This window comes from Silene latifolia, chromosome Y (genome assembly GCF_048544455.1).
Source record: "Silene latifolia isolate original U9 population chromosome Y, ASM4854445v1, whole genome shotgun sequence".
Lineage (NCBI taxonomy): Eukaryota > Viridiplantae > Streptophyta > Magnoliopsida > Caryophyllales > Caryophyllaceae > Silene > Silene latifolia.
In genome coordinates, this window is record NC_133538.1 from 267,748,697 (window position 1) to 267,765,176 (window position 16,480).

Below are 16,480 nucleotides of genomic sequence, written 5' to 3' on the forward strand. Positions count from 1 at the left end.
TGTTGAAATTTGAGTCGGGTTTTTTTTGTTTTCAAATTTTCGAATTTTAAAGGTTGTTATTGAATAAAAAGGAAAATATAAGGGGGAGTGTGAGGGAGGGGCAAAATTGGAAGTTCATTAAAATTGTCGACGATATTTAGTAATTTGTCGACGACCTTTAACAGCCAGGTACTGCAATCCCCCCTCACCAAAAAGAAAAAAAAATTGATATCCGTACTTTTTTAAAAGTTCCGAAGTCGAAATAAAAAAAAGGTGGTGTTAAGAAAACATAAAGCCTTGCCACCTCGCGGACTTCCTCAACTCTCTCCCATCTCTTTCCACTTTTCCCTCTAATTTACAACTTACTTCCCTCCACGTTCTCTGCCTCTCTCATCCTTCACCCTCCTTTTCTCACAGCCTTCATCCATTCACATCCTTCCACGTCACCCTCCCCAACTAATCACACCCGACCCTCACTCTCCTAAATAACCGTCTGATTTCTCCCATCCCACCTACAAAACACACATTATCTCACCCCAAACTCAAAACTCATAATTATATCGTCCACAACACATCCGTGCTCCGTCTTAACTCATCCTCGTCCTCGATAATTACCATGGGGGTGGACTACTACAAAATACTGAAGGTGTCACGTACATCGGGCGAGGAAGAGCTAAAGCGGTCCTACAAGAAGCTAGCAATGAGGTGGCACCCTGACAAACATCCAAGTGGCACACAAGAACTGGCTGAGGCGAAATTCAAACAGATATGTGAAGCCTATGACGTACTCTCTGACCCAACTAAACGTCAGATCTATGACTTGTACGGCGAAGATGCGCTCAAGTACGACGTGTCATCTCCTTCCGCTGCGGGCGCCGCCACTCACCGCCGCGACGGTGGCCGAAGGGAGGCAAAAGATATTTTTGATGACTTCTTAAATGGGTTTGGTAATGATGGTGATTATAATGAGATTAATCACAAGATTAGGAAGAATAATGATAATATTAATGGTAAAGGTAACAGTAAAAGAAGTGGTAATAATAATAATAATAATGATAATAATAATAATAATAAAACAGATAGTAAAAAGAGTAAAGCAGCGGCGATTGAGAATAAGCTGGGGTGTACTTTGGAGGAATTGTATAAGGGTTCTAAACGTAAGATGGTCATTTGCAGGATTGTTCCTGATGATTCTGGGTATGTTTTTTTCTATTTTAAACTTTTTCGGTTTTATTTTAATTTGTTTCTTTAATGTAATGCAACTCTATCGCTAAACCGTAAACAAAAGGAAAATGAAATGACGCGGGCTATTTATTATTCATATTCATTCAATATTACCCTTTCACATGTCGTTAAAGGATCATCGCTTTACGGATTATATAGTTAAATGACATATTATCTTCGTAACAAACACATCTAGTTTTGCAATTTCGAATTTGAGTGATACCGTCATTCACGAATTTGGGTGATATCGTTTTTGGCGCTTTTATTTTGAAGGGATGTTTGTTGTAAAACGGTATGAATCATACATAATTTTATAATGATTTAATTATGACCCTGAAACTTGAAACGGAAAGTGAAAGGGGTATCTATAGCAAATCTTGCTTGTGATGAAAAGTGTATGTTATAAATGAGAATCAATATATATATATATATATATATATATATATATATATATATATATATATATATATATATATATATAGATTTAGGATCCCGGTGAACGATGTTTCGGTGAGAGCGGTGAGAACGGACTAATACACTACCCAATTATTAACCCAGTGCCCCGCTTATTATAACAACTAACACTATCCTACCATAATCCTATCCCCAATTATTAAGCCACCACCGTCAACAAACATTCCGACCAGTCACCACCCCAACCAGCCACCGCTGTCAACCACCACCACCAGACGTCGGTTAATGCGTGTCCACCATCACACAGTCGTTCCCTTTGCGACAAAACTCCTCCCATTCTCTTTCTCTTCTCCATCCCTACTCCGGTCACCACCTTACTCACCCTAATTATCGCGGCTCTGATGCCGACGACGGCCTTCATCCTCCTTGCTCTTTCCGCCGCCGTCTGTATCCAACAACTTGCCAACTATATATAATCGTGCTCACTCCCATTTTTGTTAGATCTACAAAAAGCAAGGTTCGTCGCCGGAGAAAAATCAGTTGCTGGCTACAACTATGAATAATGCGCGACGTCGAGTGGGGTAACCGACAAGTTTGTGATTGTGAACTTGCGGTGGTGCGCAACATCCTCTTTTATACTCACTTCTACTCTAAATTCTGGTGGTTCGATTTGGTCACATCCTTGCGATGCCGACGAAGGTTGTCGAACTGGTTGAAGTGTCAACCAAGGACGTCGACTACCACCATCTCCGACGAACTAGAGGTCGGAATTCCTTGATTATGCTTGAGGTAGAGAAACGGTGGGTTGGAACGTATAGCTGCGTGAGGTGGTGGCGGATGTCGGAGGTGCGCTGCGATGCTCGTCGACGGTGGGACGTGATGGCCAGGAATTTGTCGACGGTGGTGGTGGTGCGATGGATGAAAATGGATTGAATTTGGTGATGGTGCAAGGTGATGAAGGCAGGGGAGTAATGGAGGTTGGAGTTTATGATGATGATGATGTCGATGTGAAAATGGAGGAGCAGATGGTTTTGATGATGCCGAAATGGAGATGATGATGGGAGTGGTATGCTGTGAGTGATTGTTACGGAAATGGTGATGATGATGAATCAAGTTATTGATAATGGGGATTATGGGAATTGGCTTAGATTAAGCGGAAATTTTAGTCATTTGAAATTGACGAAAGGCTTAGCAACAGGCCAACAGTGGGTTTGGATTTTTACAAAAGTATTGGTCAACATAACTTGATTTGCATGATTTGTTCATCATGACTCCACTCTCATCTCTTTATCATTTGACTCCGTCTCATTATTTCACCTCACCTACAAATTACAAACAATAAAACAATAATAACACTAATATTATTAAAACCGATTAATAAATAAATTAAATTGAGACGATTAGTTATTATAAATTAGTAAATAAAATGAGCTAATTTGTGGTGGTGGTGCGATGGTAGATATGGTGGTGGTGGCGGATGCTGGCCAGGAATTTGTGGTGGTGGTCGTGCGATGGTAGATATGGTGGTGGTTCGATTTTTGGAAATTAGGGTTGTAATTTGGGGATTTTAAATTGATTAGGATTTTCTTATTTGGGGTTGACTTTTGTCTATAATTAAAGTGTATCTAGATCACAAATACGCGTATCTAGGATAATATTTTGTGTATATAGATAGTTTGTATTTTTTGTATCTTTATTTGGGAGAAAATGTACCTGAAATGAAAAAAAGCGTATGTACATCGTTATAAAATGTATCTATAATATTTGTAAAAAATGTATATGTACTGAAAAAAAGTGTATCTAGAATTACGTAAAAAAGTGTATCTATGATAGGTTAAAGTGTATCTAAGATTTTTTCTTTTAATAATACAGATACACTTTTTTTTATTTTTTTTTTTTTTTTTTACCAAATCTCAGCTACAGTTTTGACTATCGTAGGTACACTTTTTTACCAGAATTCTATATACACTTTTCAATAATGTAGATACATTTTTTTTTTTACCGAATATTAGATACACTTTTGACTATCGTAGGTACACTTTTTACCAGAATTCTATATACACTTATTAATAATATAGATACACTTTTTTTTTACCAAATCTCAGATACACTTTTGACTATCGTAGGTACACTTTTTTACCAGAATTCTATATACACTCTATATACACTTTTCAATAATGTAGATACACCATTTTTTTTTACCAAATTTCAGATACACTTTTGACTATCATAGGTACACTTTTTACCAGAATTCTATATACACTCATTAATAATGTGAAAGGCTTTTTTATATTATATTCTCTATTTAATATTAAAATATATTTTTAATTCTTGATTGCTTTCAATTGGGCCAGAAATGTAATACGTTCCTGACACTGGTTTAAGTGTGCTTACAAAACAACAAAACAACAAAAGTTTGATAAGAAAAGAGCGGAAAAATACAACAAAAATTAGTTTCAGATAAACTTGTGTTGGTGAGCGCTTTTTGTAGCTATTATGCATGGTTCATGACACTGGTTTTCGAGTTCGCGAATGACGAAAACTCAGATATGAGAATATGAGATATAGACACCAAAGAGTCATGGCCAGAATATGAGAATATGAGATATAGACACCAAAGAGTCATGGCCAGAAAATATCGTTTACACTTCATTTTTGCTGAAGTTTCCGTCATGCTTGTGCAAACAACTTGTGCATTTAACTAGCTGCAACTTTCCGTCATCCTCGTGCAAGCTCCTATCTCAGTCCTATTATGTAAAATCATCACTAATTTATTTCCATCCAAGGGAGTACATTTTTTCCACTTATGATTAATGTATTTAGGATTATAATTAATGTATCTGATAATGTTTTTAATGTATCTAAAACAAATTAAAAATTCCTAAATCAAATAAAAATCCCCAATTAAAAAACCCTAAATTCAAAAAACTCAATCACCACCGCAACTACCACCGCCATAAACCATTGACCAACACCCACCATCGGCTCCCCTGCTAACCAACCGCACCACCAGACAACCACCAACAACAACTTCCGACGATGGCGCCTGAATCCTTCACGCCGACGGTTACTTCGGCCATTCAACTCCATTACCTGTAGAAAAGGACGAATAATGAGCAACAACCGTCTGCAAGTCACCCAACAACAACCGTCTCCAAGTCACCATCACCAGCACGCTTGTTAGACGTAATGTCATCGGTAATGGAGAATATTCTTGAAGAACTACTCTTGCGACTTCGTATTGACATCGCCACTGTCACTGTCATTTTCCAACGGCCACAAAATGTGGGATATGCGTGGAGGAGCGTGAAATTGGTCACGATGGTGGAGGTGGTATCCGAGAGCGGCTTCACACTCACAGGTGGTGGTGGTTAGATATAGCCAGTTGTAGGGTTCCGACGAGATAAATCAGTGAAGCGAAAGATACACGGTGGAGAGAGAGTGTCTGCGGTGGTTTTCGTGGTGGTCGGTGGTTGAGGCAGGTGCTGAGTTGTGATTGGGAAAATGAGGGGTCGTGAGTGCGGGAAGTCTAAGTATAGATAAGTATACAATTGGAGATATGCCATATGCGGGAGTTAAGTTTGTCTTTTATGTTTGTACAGCTAGTTCGTTCTCACCGTTTGCACCGAGTGTTCGTTTGCACCGGATCTTGACTCTATATATATATATATATATATATATATATATATATATATATAAAAGAGGCTTTTTTCTGACAATTCTAAAAACTCCAACTTTTTAAAATTACCTAATTAATTTTTATTTAAAATAATATTATGTATAATTATCTCAATATTTATGCAAATTTTATCTACATATGATTTTATTAATTTTTATTTAAAATAATTTTATGTATAGTTAGTTATCCCCAATATTTGTGCAAATTCTATCTAATATTTGTGCAAATTCTATCTAATAGAGTTTTATAAGTTATGTATCATTGGAAAATCATAAACTTATATGACTATATATACAATCAAAAGATGGAATTCATATTTGCAATTTGCAAACACGCAACACTAAAGTACTGCCGCACACCACTATTCCATCATCATCAAACACCATTTTTCCATCCGCCATCTCCATTTGCAGCAGCAGCTCAAACACCACTCACCAAAACCCGACATCAAGCCCTTTCCCACCATTAAACCATCACTGCTTCTGGTTACATAGATGAAGAAGTTTACATGGTGCCTCCACAAGGGTACAATGTCCATGTTTAGGGGCAAGTATGCAAATTGCAGAGATCTCTGTATGGGCTAAAGCAAGCATTAAGACAATGGAATATTGAATTAACAATATATCTTCTTAGTCTGGGGTTTATTCAATCCAAACAAGACTATTCATTATTTATTAGGGCAAATACAAAATCAGGATCTTTCATGGTAGCCTTAGTCTATGTAGATGATGTCCTATTGTCTGGAGACAACTAGATTCAGATCCAAGAGGTCAAGCAAGGGTTAGATCAAGCTTTACAATCAAAGATCTTGGATTAATGAGATATTTCTTGGGACTTTGAGGTGGCAAGGAATGAGTCAGACATTACAATCAATCAAAGAAAATACACTCTTGATATTATCAAAGATTTGGGGATGGAAGAATGCACAGAAACAAGTTTTCCCTTGCCCAAAGGACTAAAGTTAAGCACTGACCAAGGAGAAATTTTGTCTAATCCAGAAAGTTATAGAAGAAGAAGAAGACTGGTTGGGAGATTGTTATATCTAAATCTAAGCAGACCTGCAGTTCAACATCTTAGCCAATTTCTGACTCAACCTAGGAATTCTGACTCAACCTAGGAAACCTCATATTCAAGCTGCCACACATGTGGTTAGATACCTAAGACACACCATTAATGCAGGGTTATTCTATTATGCAAATAGTGATCTACAACTCAAGGCCTATAGTGATGCAGACTGGGGATCATGTGCATTCAGCTCCGGGTCACATTGAGTGGTTACTGCATTATCTTAGGTAATTCCTTAATTTCTTGAAAAACAAAAAAACAAAAGACTTTTAGCAAGAGCTCAACTGAAGCAGAAACAGAGTACAGGTGCATGTCCTATACTGTCGAGATGGTCTGGTTAGAGAGGTTGCGTGCTGGCTTACATGTTGCTGTACCTAAACCTATTGTATTGTACTGTGACAACAAGGTAGCACAGCACATAGCACAAAATCCTGTATTTCATGAAAGGACTAAGCACCTTGACATAGACTGTCATTATGTCAAGGATAGATTACAGGAAGGATTTCTAACAACCAAGCATGTTAGCTCCAGCATGCAGCTTGTTGATATTATGACAAAGCTTTTAGGCACTCAACAGCATATGTTCTTGTCTGATATGCTCGGAATGAAGTTTCTTAAACCTGCTAAGCTTGAAGGGGGAGTATAGACCATTCTGTCCAGCTTGAAGGGGGAGTGTAGAAATGCCAGCTAATATCAAGCTATCAAGTTGGACTTCTCATGTAATTAGTTAGGAATAACTAACTAACTAGTATAGAGCTAACTATAGTTAGTTAACTAAGCTCATTGTATATAAGAGATAAACACATGAGATTGTAACTAACGTTGATGATAATAACAAACCACATTTATTTACTCTTGATTTCTTCTTACACAAGCTTACATGATCATCCATGGAGATCATCATTTCATAATCATAAGATCCCGCCTGTTTAGAAAGACGAAAATGGTCCATCTTAAATAAGAATTTGTAATTGCATAATAATGTACCCCCTAATATACGAAGGACTTCCTCCGTCCCGGTCAATTATTGTCCTTTGGTTTTGGCACAAAGACTAAGGAAAGAGGAAGGGGTCAATTACTAAATGACAAATGAAACAAATTGAGGGTGAATGATCAAATTGCTCATCAAGTTCATTCTTAAAATAGAAAGGACAACAAATAACTGAGATACCCAAAAATGGAAAAAGACAATAAATGACCGGGAGAGAGGGAGTAGTTAGTATTTGTGTATGTATGATGACTTGTCATTGGCTCTCAGTGGTAGCCAATGAATGGTTTACTTATAATCGTTGCGTTGGTCACCTGTCAACTACTTATATTAGTATTTCTTGTTGAGGGAGATATCGTGTTGTCAACTTGTGTTATTGTCTGGTGATAAGGTCATCTTTGATTATGAAATGAGCAACTTTGATGAATTCTTCGTAATTTAGTGATCCCATTTACCCTTGTTTATCTCTGGTGACTTGTTCTTAAACTATATTCCCCTGTTTTATTCATTCTGGACGTGACAATGAAAGATTTTCTCATTTTCCACTCTTTAATGAACTCGATCATTGAGTGTTTTTGTTTATGTTCTCTCATATGGTTTATAGAGTTAAAGGAATTTTTTGGCAAATTGGTGTTTATTAGTAAAATAATTAGGGAGTTGGGCTTGGTTTGAAACTATTTAGATTTACGGTGTTCACGTCATCGGTTTTTATTTTTTTTCCAGTTTTAATGGTAAGCCGCTAAGTTTCTTAGCGGCTTACTATTTTTTTTTTAATTTTTTTTAAAAAAAAAGTGAATAGTAAAGCCGCTAAGAAACCTAGCGGCTTTACTATTCATTTTTTTTTTTCAAAAACCGTCACCTTCTAACACTGATGACAGCCTATTCTAGAAATAAATAATCACCAAAGCCGCTAAGAAAGTTAGCGGCTTCCTTATTTCTCTATTTTTCATAAACTTATGACATTTATTATCAAAAAAATGACAAAGAGACAAAGCCGCTAAGAAAAATTGGAAAAAAAATGAAACTGATGACGTGGACACCATAAGTCTAAATAGTTTCAAACCAATCCCAACTCCCTAATTATTTTGCTAATAAACACCAATTTGCCAAAAAATTCGAGTTAAAGACTCAAAACTGACACAAAGTTAAAGCTGAATATGACCCGTTAGTCCTTGCTACAGCCCTGGATTGATTCACCCGTATTCATGGACTATGGAAGCAATGCCAATAAAAATGGATTCATAAGTTTCTGCTAAATTGTTGGGGGAGCCCCTTACTCCTTTAGGTGTTAATTCACATTGTGCTTATTGAATTGGTTGTTGAGACCTGAGACGCCAAACTACGATTCGACTGATGGAAATTCTACCTGTTTTCCTTCCGCGTTTGACTGTAGGGTTGAACCAAATCTGCGTCTTTCCTGTTCTGCCACTTGTGATACTGTGATAGACAATAAACTACAACTAGTTTAACTTGTTAAATCATGGAGTGATATGAAAACCCAAGTTCAAAGCCTATCAACATCTAACTAGACTTCCTATGGAGCTCCTTACGCCCGACATTTGTTTTTGTAATAAATCTGTGACTGCCAACATTTTTATTTTTATTTTTTGATGGATGACTGGCAACATGATTTGACCAATAAACCATATTGCAGCGAGCCCAGTACAGTGGAAGAGGTATTAGCTATAGACATTAAACCAGGCTGGAAGAGAGGTACCAAGATCACTTTCCCTGAGAAAGGTAACCAAGAGCCTGGCCTGCTACCTGGAGATCTTATATTTGTCATTGATGAGAAGCAACATGCCACTTTCAAGAGAGACGGGAATGATCTTATTGTTAACAAGAAGATATCACTGGTTGAGGCTCTCTCCGGCAAGACATTGAATTTGACAACCTTGGATGGAAGAAACTTAACCATCGAAGTTTCAGATGTCGTTAAACCGGGTCATGAAGTCTTGATATCTGGCGAGGGAATGCCAATATCCAAGGAACCGAAAACAAAAGGAACTTTGAGAATCAAGTTTGATGTCAAGTTCCCATCAAGGCTCTCTGCAGATCAAAAAGCTGATATAAAGAGGGCATTAACGCGAAGCTCATGATATAATCAGTGTTCATTGTAAATTTAACACTGACAGTAAATGTAAATAGGCGAGTATTTTGTCATGGGGTTTTTTTTTATAGTTTTCCCATTTTTGGGTTATTTAAAACTGTGCATACTAGGCAGTTTATAAGCTAAGGTTATGTTGCAAGTAGCAACATGCTAGTGTAGTGAGGTGAAGAGGGCTATAAGTTTGAGGTGTCCAGCACTGATCATCACCCTTTATGTGAAATTTGTATGTTTGTAAGCATGTACTTTTTTCTCTTTTGTCTTCTTTTCGACAATTTCAAAATGTAATGCTAAGCACTTAAGCAGGGGTTGCTCTTTCATTGAGGTTTGTCCTTTCATGTAATTGCAATTTATGCAGTCTCATTTGCTTTAACGTGTGAAGGAAGTCAGGAATATAGTTTCATGTTGACAGATTTTGAACTTACTTCACTTTCGATGACTTTGCATCTTTACGAGTTAAACTAGTTGATTTTGCATAGTTAGTATCATTACATCTATTCATATGACAGCTTATATTTTTGACAAGATATTGGCCGGTATCAACTCTCAACGTATTATTTGTAGTTTTCCTTTCATGTAAATGAATGTTTTATAACCGATTTTCATGTTTTTATGAATTTGTATGAACGGGATAACAGTAATGAAGATTGAAACTAATGAATGGTTAACATCAGATCAACTGGGTAGGACCTAGAGAGATTGAGAAGCATTTATACTCTTTCTACTCAACTCCACTTTGCAACTATGCTTTATGCACAGATATCAAGGCAATGGTTAAAAAATAATAAAAGAACAACTCTTAAAGTAAACTATTTTATTAGGGGAAAAATCAAGTTGTGTTAAGCATATGATTAAGGAGGTAATACTCCCTCCAAAATGTGCTATCTGATTACAAAATCCCACCAAATAATACAAGAGTTTAAAAAACCCCACCATTCCCCCCCCCCCCCCCCCCCCCCCCCCCCCAAAAAAAAGCATCAAATCAGCGAGTACACTTGCTCCTTTACATAACCTGAAATCACCCTCCTTAATTACACACTTCTTGAGCCAACAAAATTACACATTACATCCTCTGAAAAAATTACAGTTTTCAGTCCAAAAATTACACATACATTAAATTACAAAGCCAAAAACATTACACAAACATTAAATTACAATGTTGGGCAAGTGTCTTTCAGAAGATGCTAGGCAGGAAGTGGCCATTTATATGCTCCAGCAGTCAAAACAAGGCAAACTCAGTCGTGGTGCATTGAAGGAAGCAGCTGTGAGATTTGGAGTTAAAGAAAGAACAGTCTCAGATATTTGGAAGCTTGCAAATAAACCAAGATTAGTTTGTCAAATGTTAGTGATGTACCACTTTTATATACACTTTTATGACTCCTTTTGTGTTGGTTTTGATATAGTTTCTGTGCCAAATATGTCCTTTATATGCCTTTTATATTAGAATATCGATACTGCCGCTACTTTGTGTTTAAATGCAGGAATGGCGCATTTACGAGGTTGTTTTCGCAGGAATTCTCACAAAGACAATGTCCTGCCAGGGAAGATTTTGCAGGGCGATCTAACTCAAATTGAATAGCCTGACTAGTATAAATGAATAGATAAAGGAATAAATGAAAAAGTATGACACAAAGATTTATACGTGGAAAAACCCTGGGAATTTATATGTTAGGCGAAATATATAGCAAGGCTGCTTAGTAGTAATGCTAAGATCTTTAGTTGAATACAAGTATGAGAATAAAGTGAGAGTAAATAGTTGTGTAAGCAAGTGTCCTCTTCTTTTCTTCTTCTCTTCTATTTATAATAGCTTTGCAACGGCTCCTTCAGGTTAGTTTTACGGTTTCCTGGTAAATAGGACTCGTGCCCTATTTACCCGGAGGTGGTTACTTGACTTTTGCAACATTCCAGCCGTTAGCCTTGCTTGGTCAACTCTTCTATGTTTTCGTGTTGAATGCTGAATGGGTCTTCCTTGTTTATAGGAACTCTTTTTCTATATCCTGACCGTGCTTCCATTGTTGCCTATCTTGCTATGATTATGCTGTTTATGCCTGACGTGGTATCTTTTCAGGCCAGGCCTATTGTCCTGTCTTTCCCTCGTGGTTGATGCCTGATCAGGCGTCTCAATTATTCTGTATGAGATAACTTTGGTTCAGGCTTGGCTTTGGGCATTTCCTGACTCATGTCTGACGAGGTAAGGTAATTCTGGACCCAACAATTGCCCCTTATCTTCTTATTCCCAATGGATCTGGCCAGGAATAAGGAGATAAAAATTCGGGCCAGGCAAAAAGGTGTATAAGATTTTTTACCGGAAAGAGTTTGTGTTTGCTTCAACTTCTATAACGGCTAATTTCCATAAATGAGGTAGGTTCATCAAACCCTAGGAGAGTCATGATTAGGTTTGTCCACTTGTGTTGCCCGTTTGTTTTTGCGGCTATAAATTCTTTGCTCCATTCACTTTTGCTTTCATATTTCCATTCTCCAAATTCTTCTCTCTGTCACTATAATTCTCTTTGCAAATTTGTCTTTTCTAAAAAAATCAATCTTCAAATTTAAACCTAAAAAATGGCCGGAGGAAGAAGATAGACGGCTGCATCCAAGGCCGCTGCTGAGGTTGAAAAGGCTCATGTGGTTGTTGATGTTCCCGAGATCATTCCAGAAGATGAGGTTGTGGAGGTTCCTGCCCCTCCAGAAATTCTGTCCGTGACGCACATGGGAGTTACTTATACCCCTGTGAAGGCTTTGTCTGCCTCCTTTCCTGAGGCTAATCAATTGAAGCCTGCTTTTGAGCATTATTTGAAGGGGGGGTCTTCTCCTGCTTGAGGTGAAGTTTGGATTCCTGAAAGTGGTCCAGTCAGGGCTAATTGGTGTAGTCCTGGCTGGTTCTTTATTTTTGAGTGGGCGTTCAAAGGGGGCTGTCAGCTTCCACTTTCTCCATTTATGGCCGAAGTTCTCACGGCCGTTAGGGTTCCTCCTTTCCAACTTATGCCAATGGTTTGGAAGATTGTTTATTCCGTTGAACAACTGTGTGCCAAGCACAAGCTGGTCATTACTCTTGATGATTTTAAAAGCGTCTATCATCTGAAGAGTAATTCTACTGGGCGTTTCAATCTTCGAGTCAGGTCAAAGATGGCTCATTTAATCACCAATTTTGACTCAGGCGATGATAAAAGATAGGCAAAGACCTATATGTTCATCAGGGCTGATTCTATTGCCCCTGACTTGGATTATATCAGCTATCCTGCCGTTGAGGGAGGTAATTTCGTTTTCCTGCATTCAGTTTTGGTTAGAGGTAACTTATTGATTTTTGAAAATAGGCTTACTTGATTTGTCTTTGTAGTGGCTGAATGGGCTAATAATCATGATGCTGAGGGATCGGCTGATCGGATTGCTGCTTTTATGGCCTTACCTGATGAGGAGATGACGTGGCCTGCCTGTCTGGGGCAGGCACCTATGCCTCGTTTCAAGAAGGCTAAGTTGAGCACCTATAAGGCTGTTAAGGGTGTCAAAGCTACATGGGCTTCTTCGTCAGGCAGTAAGTTTTATTGCCTTTGCTTTGTAGTTTGTTTTGTTTGATCATATGTTAGTATTACTGATATAAGGTCTCGTCGTGTAGCTACCAGGGCTTCTGCCAGGATTGCTAGCTTTGGGTTATCTTTGGTGAAGGCAGGTGTTTCCCAGATTACAGGGGAGAAATCACAGAGTAGTGAGGCTACAGGGAGTGACAGCACATTGCAGGTCCAGGTGCCTACCCAGCAAACTCAATTGGTGTCTCCCCTAAAGGTTGTGGTAGATGAGCCTGATCATGCTGAAAAGAGGAAGAGGCCTGATGAGTCTTCAGAGGGGGTTGATGAGGCTAGGGGGGTTAGGGCTAGGCTTGACGAGGTACAATTTGATAAAGAACAGATCCAGGCCCATTCTTTCTTGGTTGATGATCCCTTCTATAAATATCAGGCTAAGGAGTCGTCTGCTCGTGCTTTGGCTGCTATGTATTGTTCCAGGGATTGTGTTGCTAACCTGGTTACTATGTTGCAGGAGGTAATGTTTTTTTTTTTTCTCAGTTTTGTTTTGGTTGCGTATTTTTTGTTTTGCTTTGTCTGATTAGTGGTCTTTTTGTAGAATGTGAATGACATGTTCAGGGGTGCCTGCCAGCTGTATCTGCAAATGGTGTCAAGGATACTTTGGACTGGGAGGTGCAATGCCTGAAGAAGGATGTTGCATCCCTGAAAACAGATTTGGAGGTGGCAAAAACGGAGAATGAGTCTTTAAAGAAAGATAATGAGGCAGGAAAGGCACGGTTGGTGGTGGAAGCATCAAAGTTGGGTTCTGCTCAGAATGCTCTGAAATCTCTCCAGGCCAAGTTTGACACTATTCAGGAAGAGTTGCTGCCTAAGAAGCAGGCTATGCAGGATCAGCTGAAGGTGAACGAGGAGCTGGCTGCTTAGAGGGATTTGGTGCAACGTAGATATAAGGATGCTGACTTGTACTTCTTTGGTAAGGGTCGTGTAGATACTATGAAGGAGCCCATTGAAGTCAGGCCTTACTAGAACCCTGATCAGGAGATGGCTGACCTCAACGCCACTTATCCTGACCTTTGAAAATTGCATGCTGATGACGAGGTTGATTCTCCCCCATCCAAGGAAAAGAGCGGTGAAGCTGATGATGAAGAGGATGACGAGGAGGAAGAGGAGCCAGCTGATGAAGGAATTAGTTCTGCTACTGCTTCTAAGGCAGGCTAGTTGACTTTGGTTTTTAGGGTAGTTGTTTTTTGTCCCATCCAGGGGGGTTGTTCCCTGGACAAACAATTTTTAGATATTGCTAATGTTTTGTCCTAACCAGGAGGGATGTTCCCTGGGCGTCTTTGGATCTGCTGTCTTAGTGTTGATGCAATTTGAAGGAGTGTTCCTGTTTCTTTGAATGTTTGCTTGAAATAACGCAGCTTTTAAAATATTTTGTTAGAAAAATGCTTGTCAGGAGGGCTTATGGCCCTCAATCCTTTTAAGTAAATCATGGCTTTTTGCATGTCAGGAGGGCTTTTTTTAGTAAGAGGGGAAGTTGCCAGTCAGGAGGGTTTATGGCCCTCAGCCTGTCAGGAGCGCTTTTAGACAAGTGGTCTGGTCTTTTTTACCATCGTACTTGTCTTTTTGTTTTTTTGTACTGAACTCAGTTTTTTGTATGTGTTTTTTGGGTCAGGCAAGCAGGTGCCAAGTTTTGTAAAGCATTTCTGAGATGCTTTTTAGGTTGGGTGGAGTGGCCCTCAATCCTGAACATTTGTTTAAGCCTGTTTGTAATAAATAAATTATGAAAAAAGGCGTAAAACAAATTTTTAGGATTCAACAAAGCAGGAATAGGCAGACATAGTAGGATTTGTATTTAAATAAGATAGGCAGATATTCAGGCAAGATGGCAGTTAGCAGAAAAACATAGCATGTTCAGGTCACATGATTTTATTCAGGGGTTTACCGTGTAAAATTTTAGCAAGGCAAGAGATAAAGTGAGTTGTTGATACGTGCATTTTATATAGTTCTTTTTGGCCTTTTTATGCACGTATTTCCATGCTATTATCGTAGTTTTATGCTACGAAATGCCCCGAATATGCTACTTTGGTTTGTTTTGTTCTATTTGCAGGAATGGACCAGAAAGTAGTGAAATCGAGCCTTTTACCGTCCATTTAGCATGCATTTGGAGGAAGAGTGAATTTGGAGCGGGAATGTAGCTGTCTTGAGATGCGCAAAGAAGTAAGATAGCTAGGCGAGCAAAGGAAGGACTTCAAATTGCTAGTGCCTAATTTGAAGAGCTATATCTCGAGTTATACAACAGATTTTCAGGTGATTCCAATTGGAGATGAAAGCTTGTCCTCTTATATTTCCAACTCCACCGGAATCGTCCTGTTTGCCTAAGTAACGAAGAAATGGCAGCCGTTTGAAGTTCAGTGCGCGAAGCAGGAATTGTGCGCTGGAAAGTACTCGATCGAGTACAATTGTGTTCGATCGACTCCTTATTCTACTCGATCGAGTAGTTGAATTTTAGGGTTTACTCGATCGAGTAGATTTTCTACTCGATCGAGTGGTTTGAGCTTGAGTTTGCTCGATCGAGTGGTTTCAAATCAGTCGATCGAGTGGAATTGCTATTGGGCTCGGGCTTTTTGTTTTATTTCGCTATTAGGTTAAATAAGAACCGCCTTTGCCATATAAAGGACGAGATTAGACGCCATTTGGGGGCAGACCTCATACTTTACTCTACTCTTTTCTCTGTAAACTGCTCTTCTCTCTTTCTCTGGACTATTATCTCTGTAATCTTTCCTTTTCCCTTTTCTCTTTATTTAATGTTTATTATTTCCCATACTTCTGTTTTTGCTCTTTTCGTTATTATGTCTAGCTAATTCTCCCTGCTAGGATTAAGGGATTCGATGAATGAATGTTAATTGCTAATTAGGTTTACAGATCGTTTATTGTGGTTGTGTCTATGTTGTTAATCGCTACAATTAATTGTTTCTGTCTAATTGAGTCGACGCAATTAGCCATTTTATCGTAGTAAACCTTGACCTGGACCAGAAGGTTGGAATGGGTGAGACTCGTAGCGAACATTAGGGCACCGTAGTGAGGGCAGAAGCTAAGCTATTTGTGCTTTAGGGCGAATTGAGACCGGAAGGAGATATTCGTTGCCCCTTAGACCGACACATGCGACCAATCTGTGACCTTAACTGCGATTGACTGACTTCATTGATGACCTGACATCCTAGTTCCCTCTTTTTCCTGTTAATTTCTCTTATCCCTTTTCTCTTGCCTTTATCTTATTTAGTTTAGTTCAAACAATTAAAAACCCCCCACTGTGACCTTAGACAGACCGAGTAGACAAGTATATAGTGACTGCCTCCCTGTGGAGATCGACCCTACTTACCGCTGACTTCTGTTAGTAGTATCTAGGTATTTATTTTTGGTACTGAACGACGGTATCAAATTTTGGCGCCGTTGCCGGGGAGGCAACTATTTTATTTTCTTGTTTATTTTTATCTGTCTTTAGCCTC

The 16,480-nt window shown here is 38.7% G+C and overlaps 1 protein-coding gene across 1 annotated transcript; it reads left to right on the plus strand.

The window, feature by feature from the left end:
• Positions 1-306: 306 nt before the first annotated feature.
• On the plus strand, positions 307-9,773 carry LOC141627005 (uncharacterized). The gene is made up of 2 exons (XM_074440528.1): positions 307-1,176; positions 9,004-9,773. The coding sequence occupies exons 1-2, from the start codon at positions 596-598 to the stop codon at positions 9,446-9,448; spliced, it is 1,026 nt and encodes a 341-aa protein (XP_074296629.1). The 5' UTR covers positions 307-595; the 3' UTR covers positions 9,449-9,773.
• Positions 9,774-16,480: the final 6,707 nt, after the last annotated feature.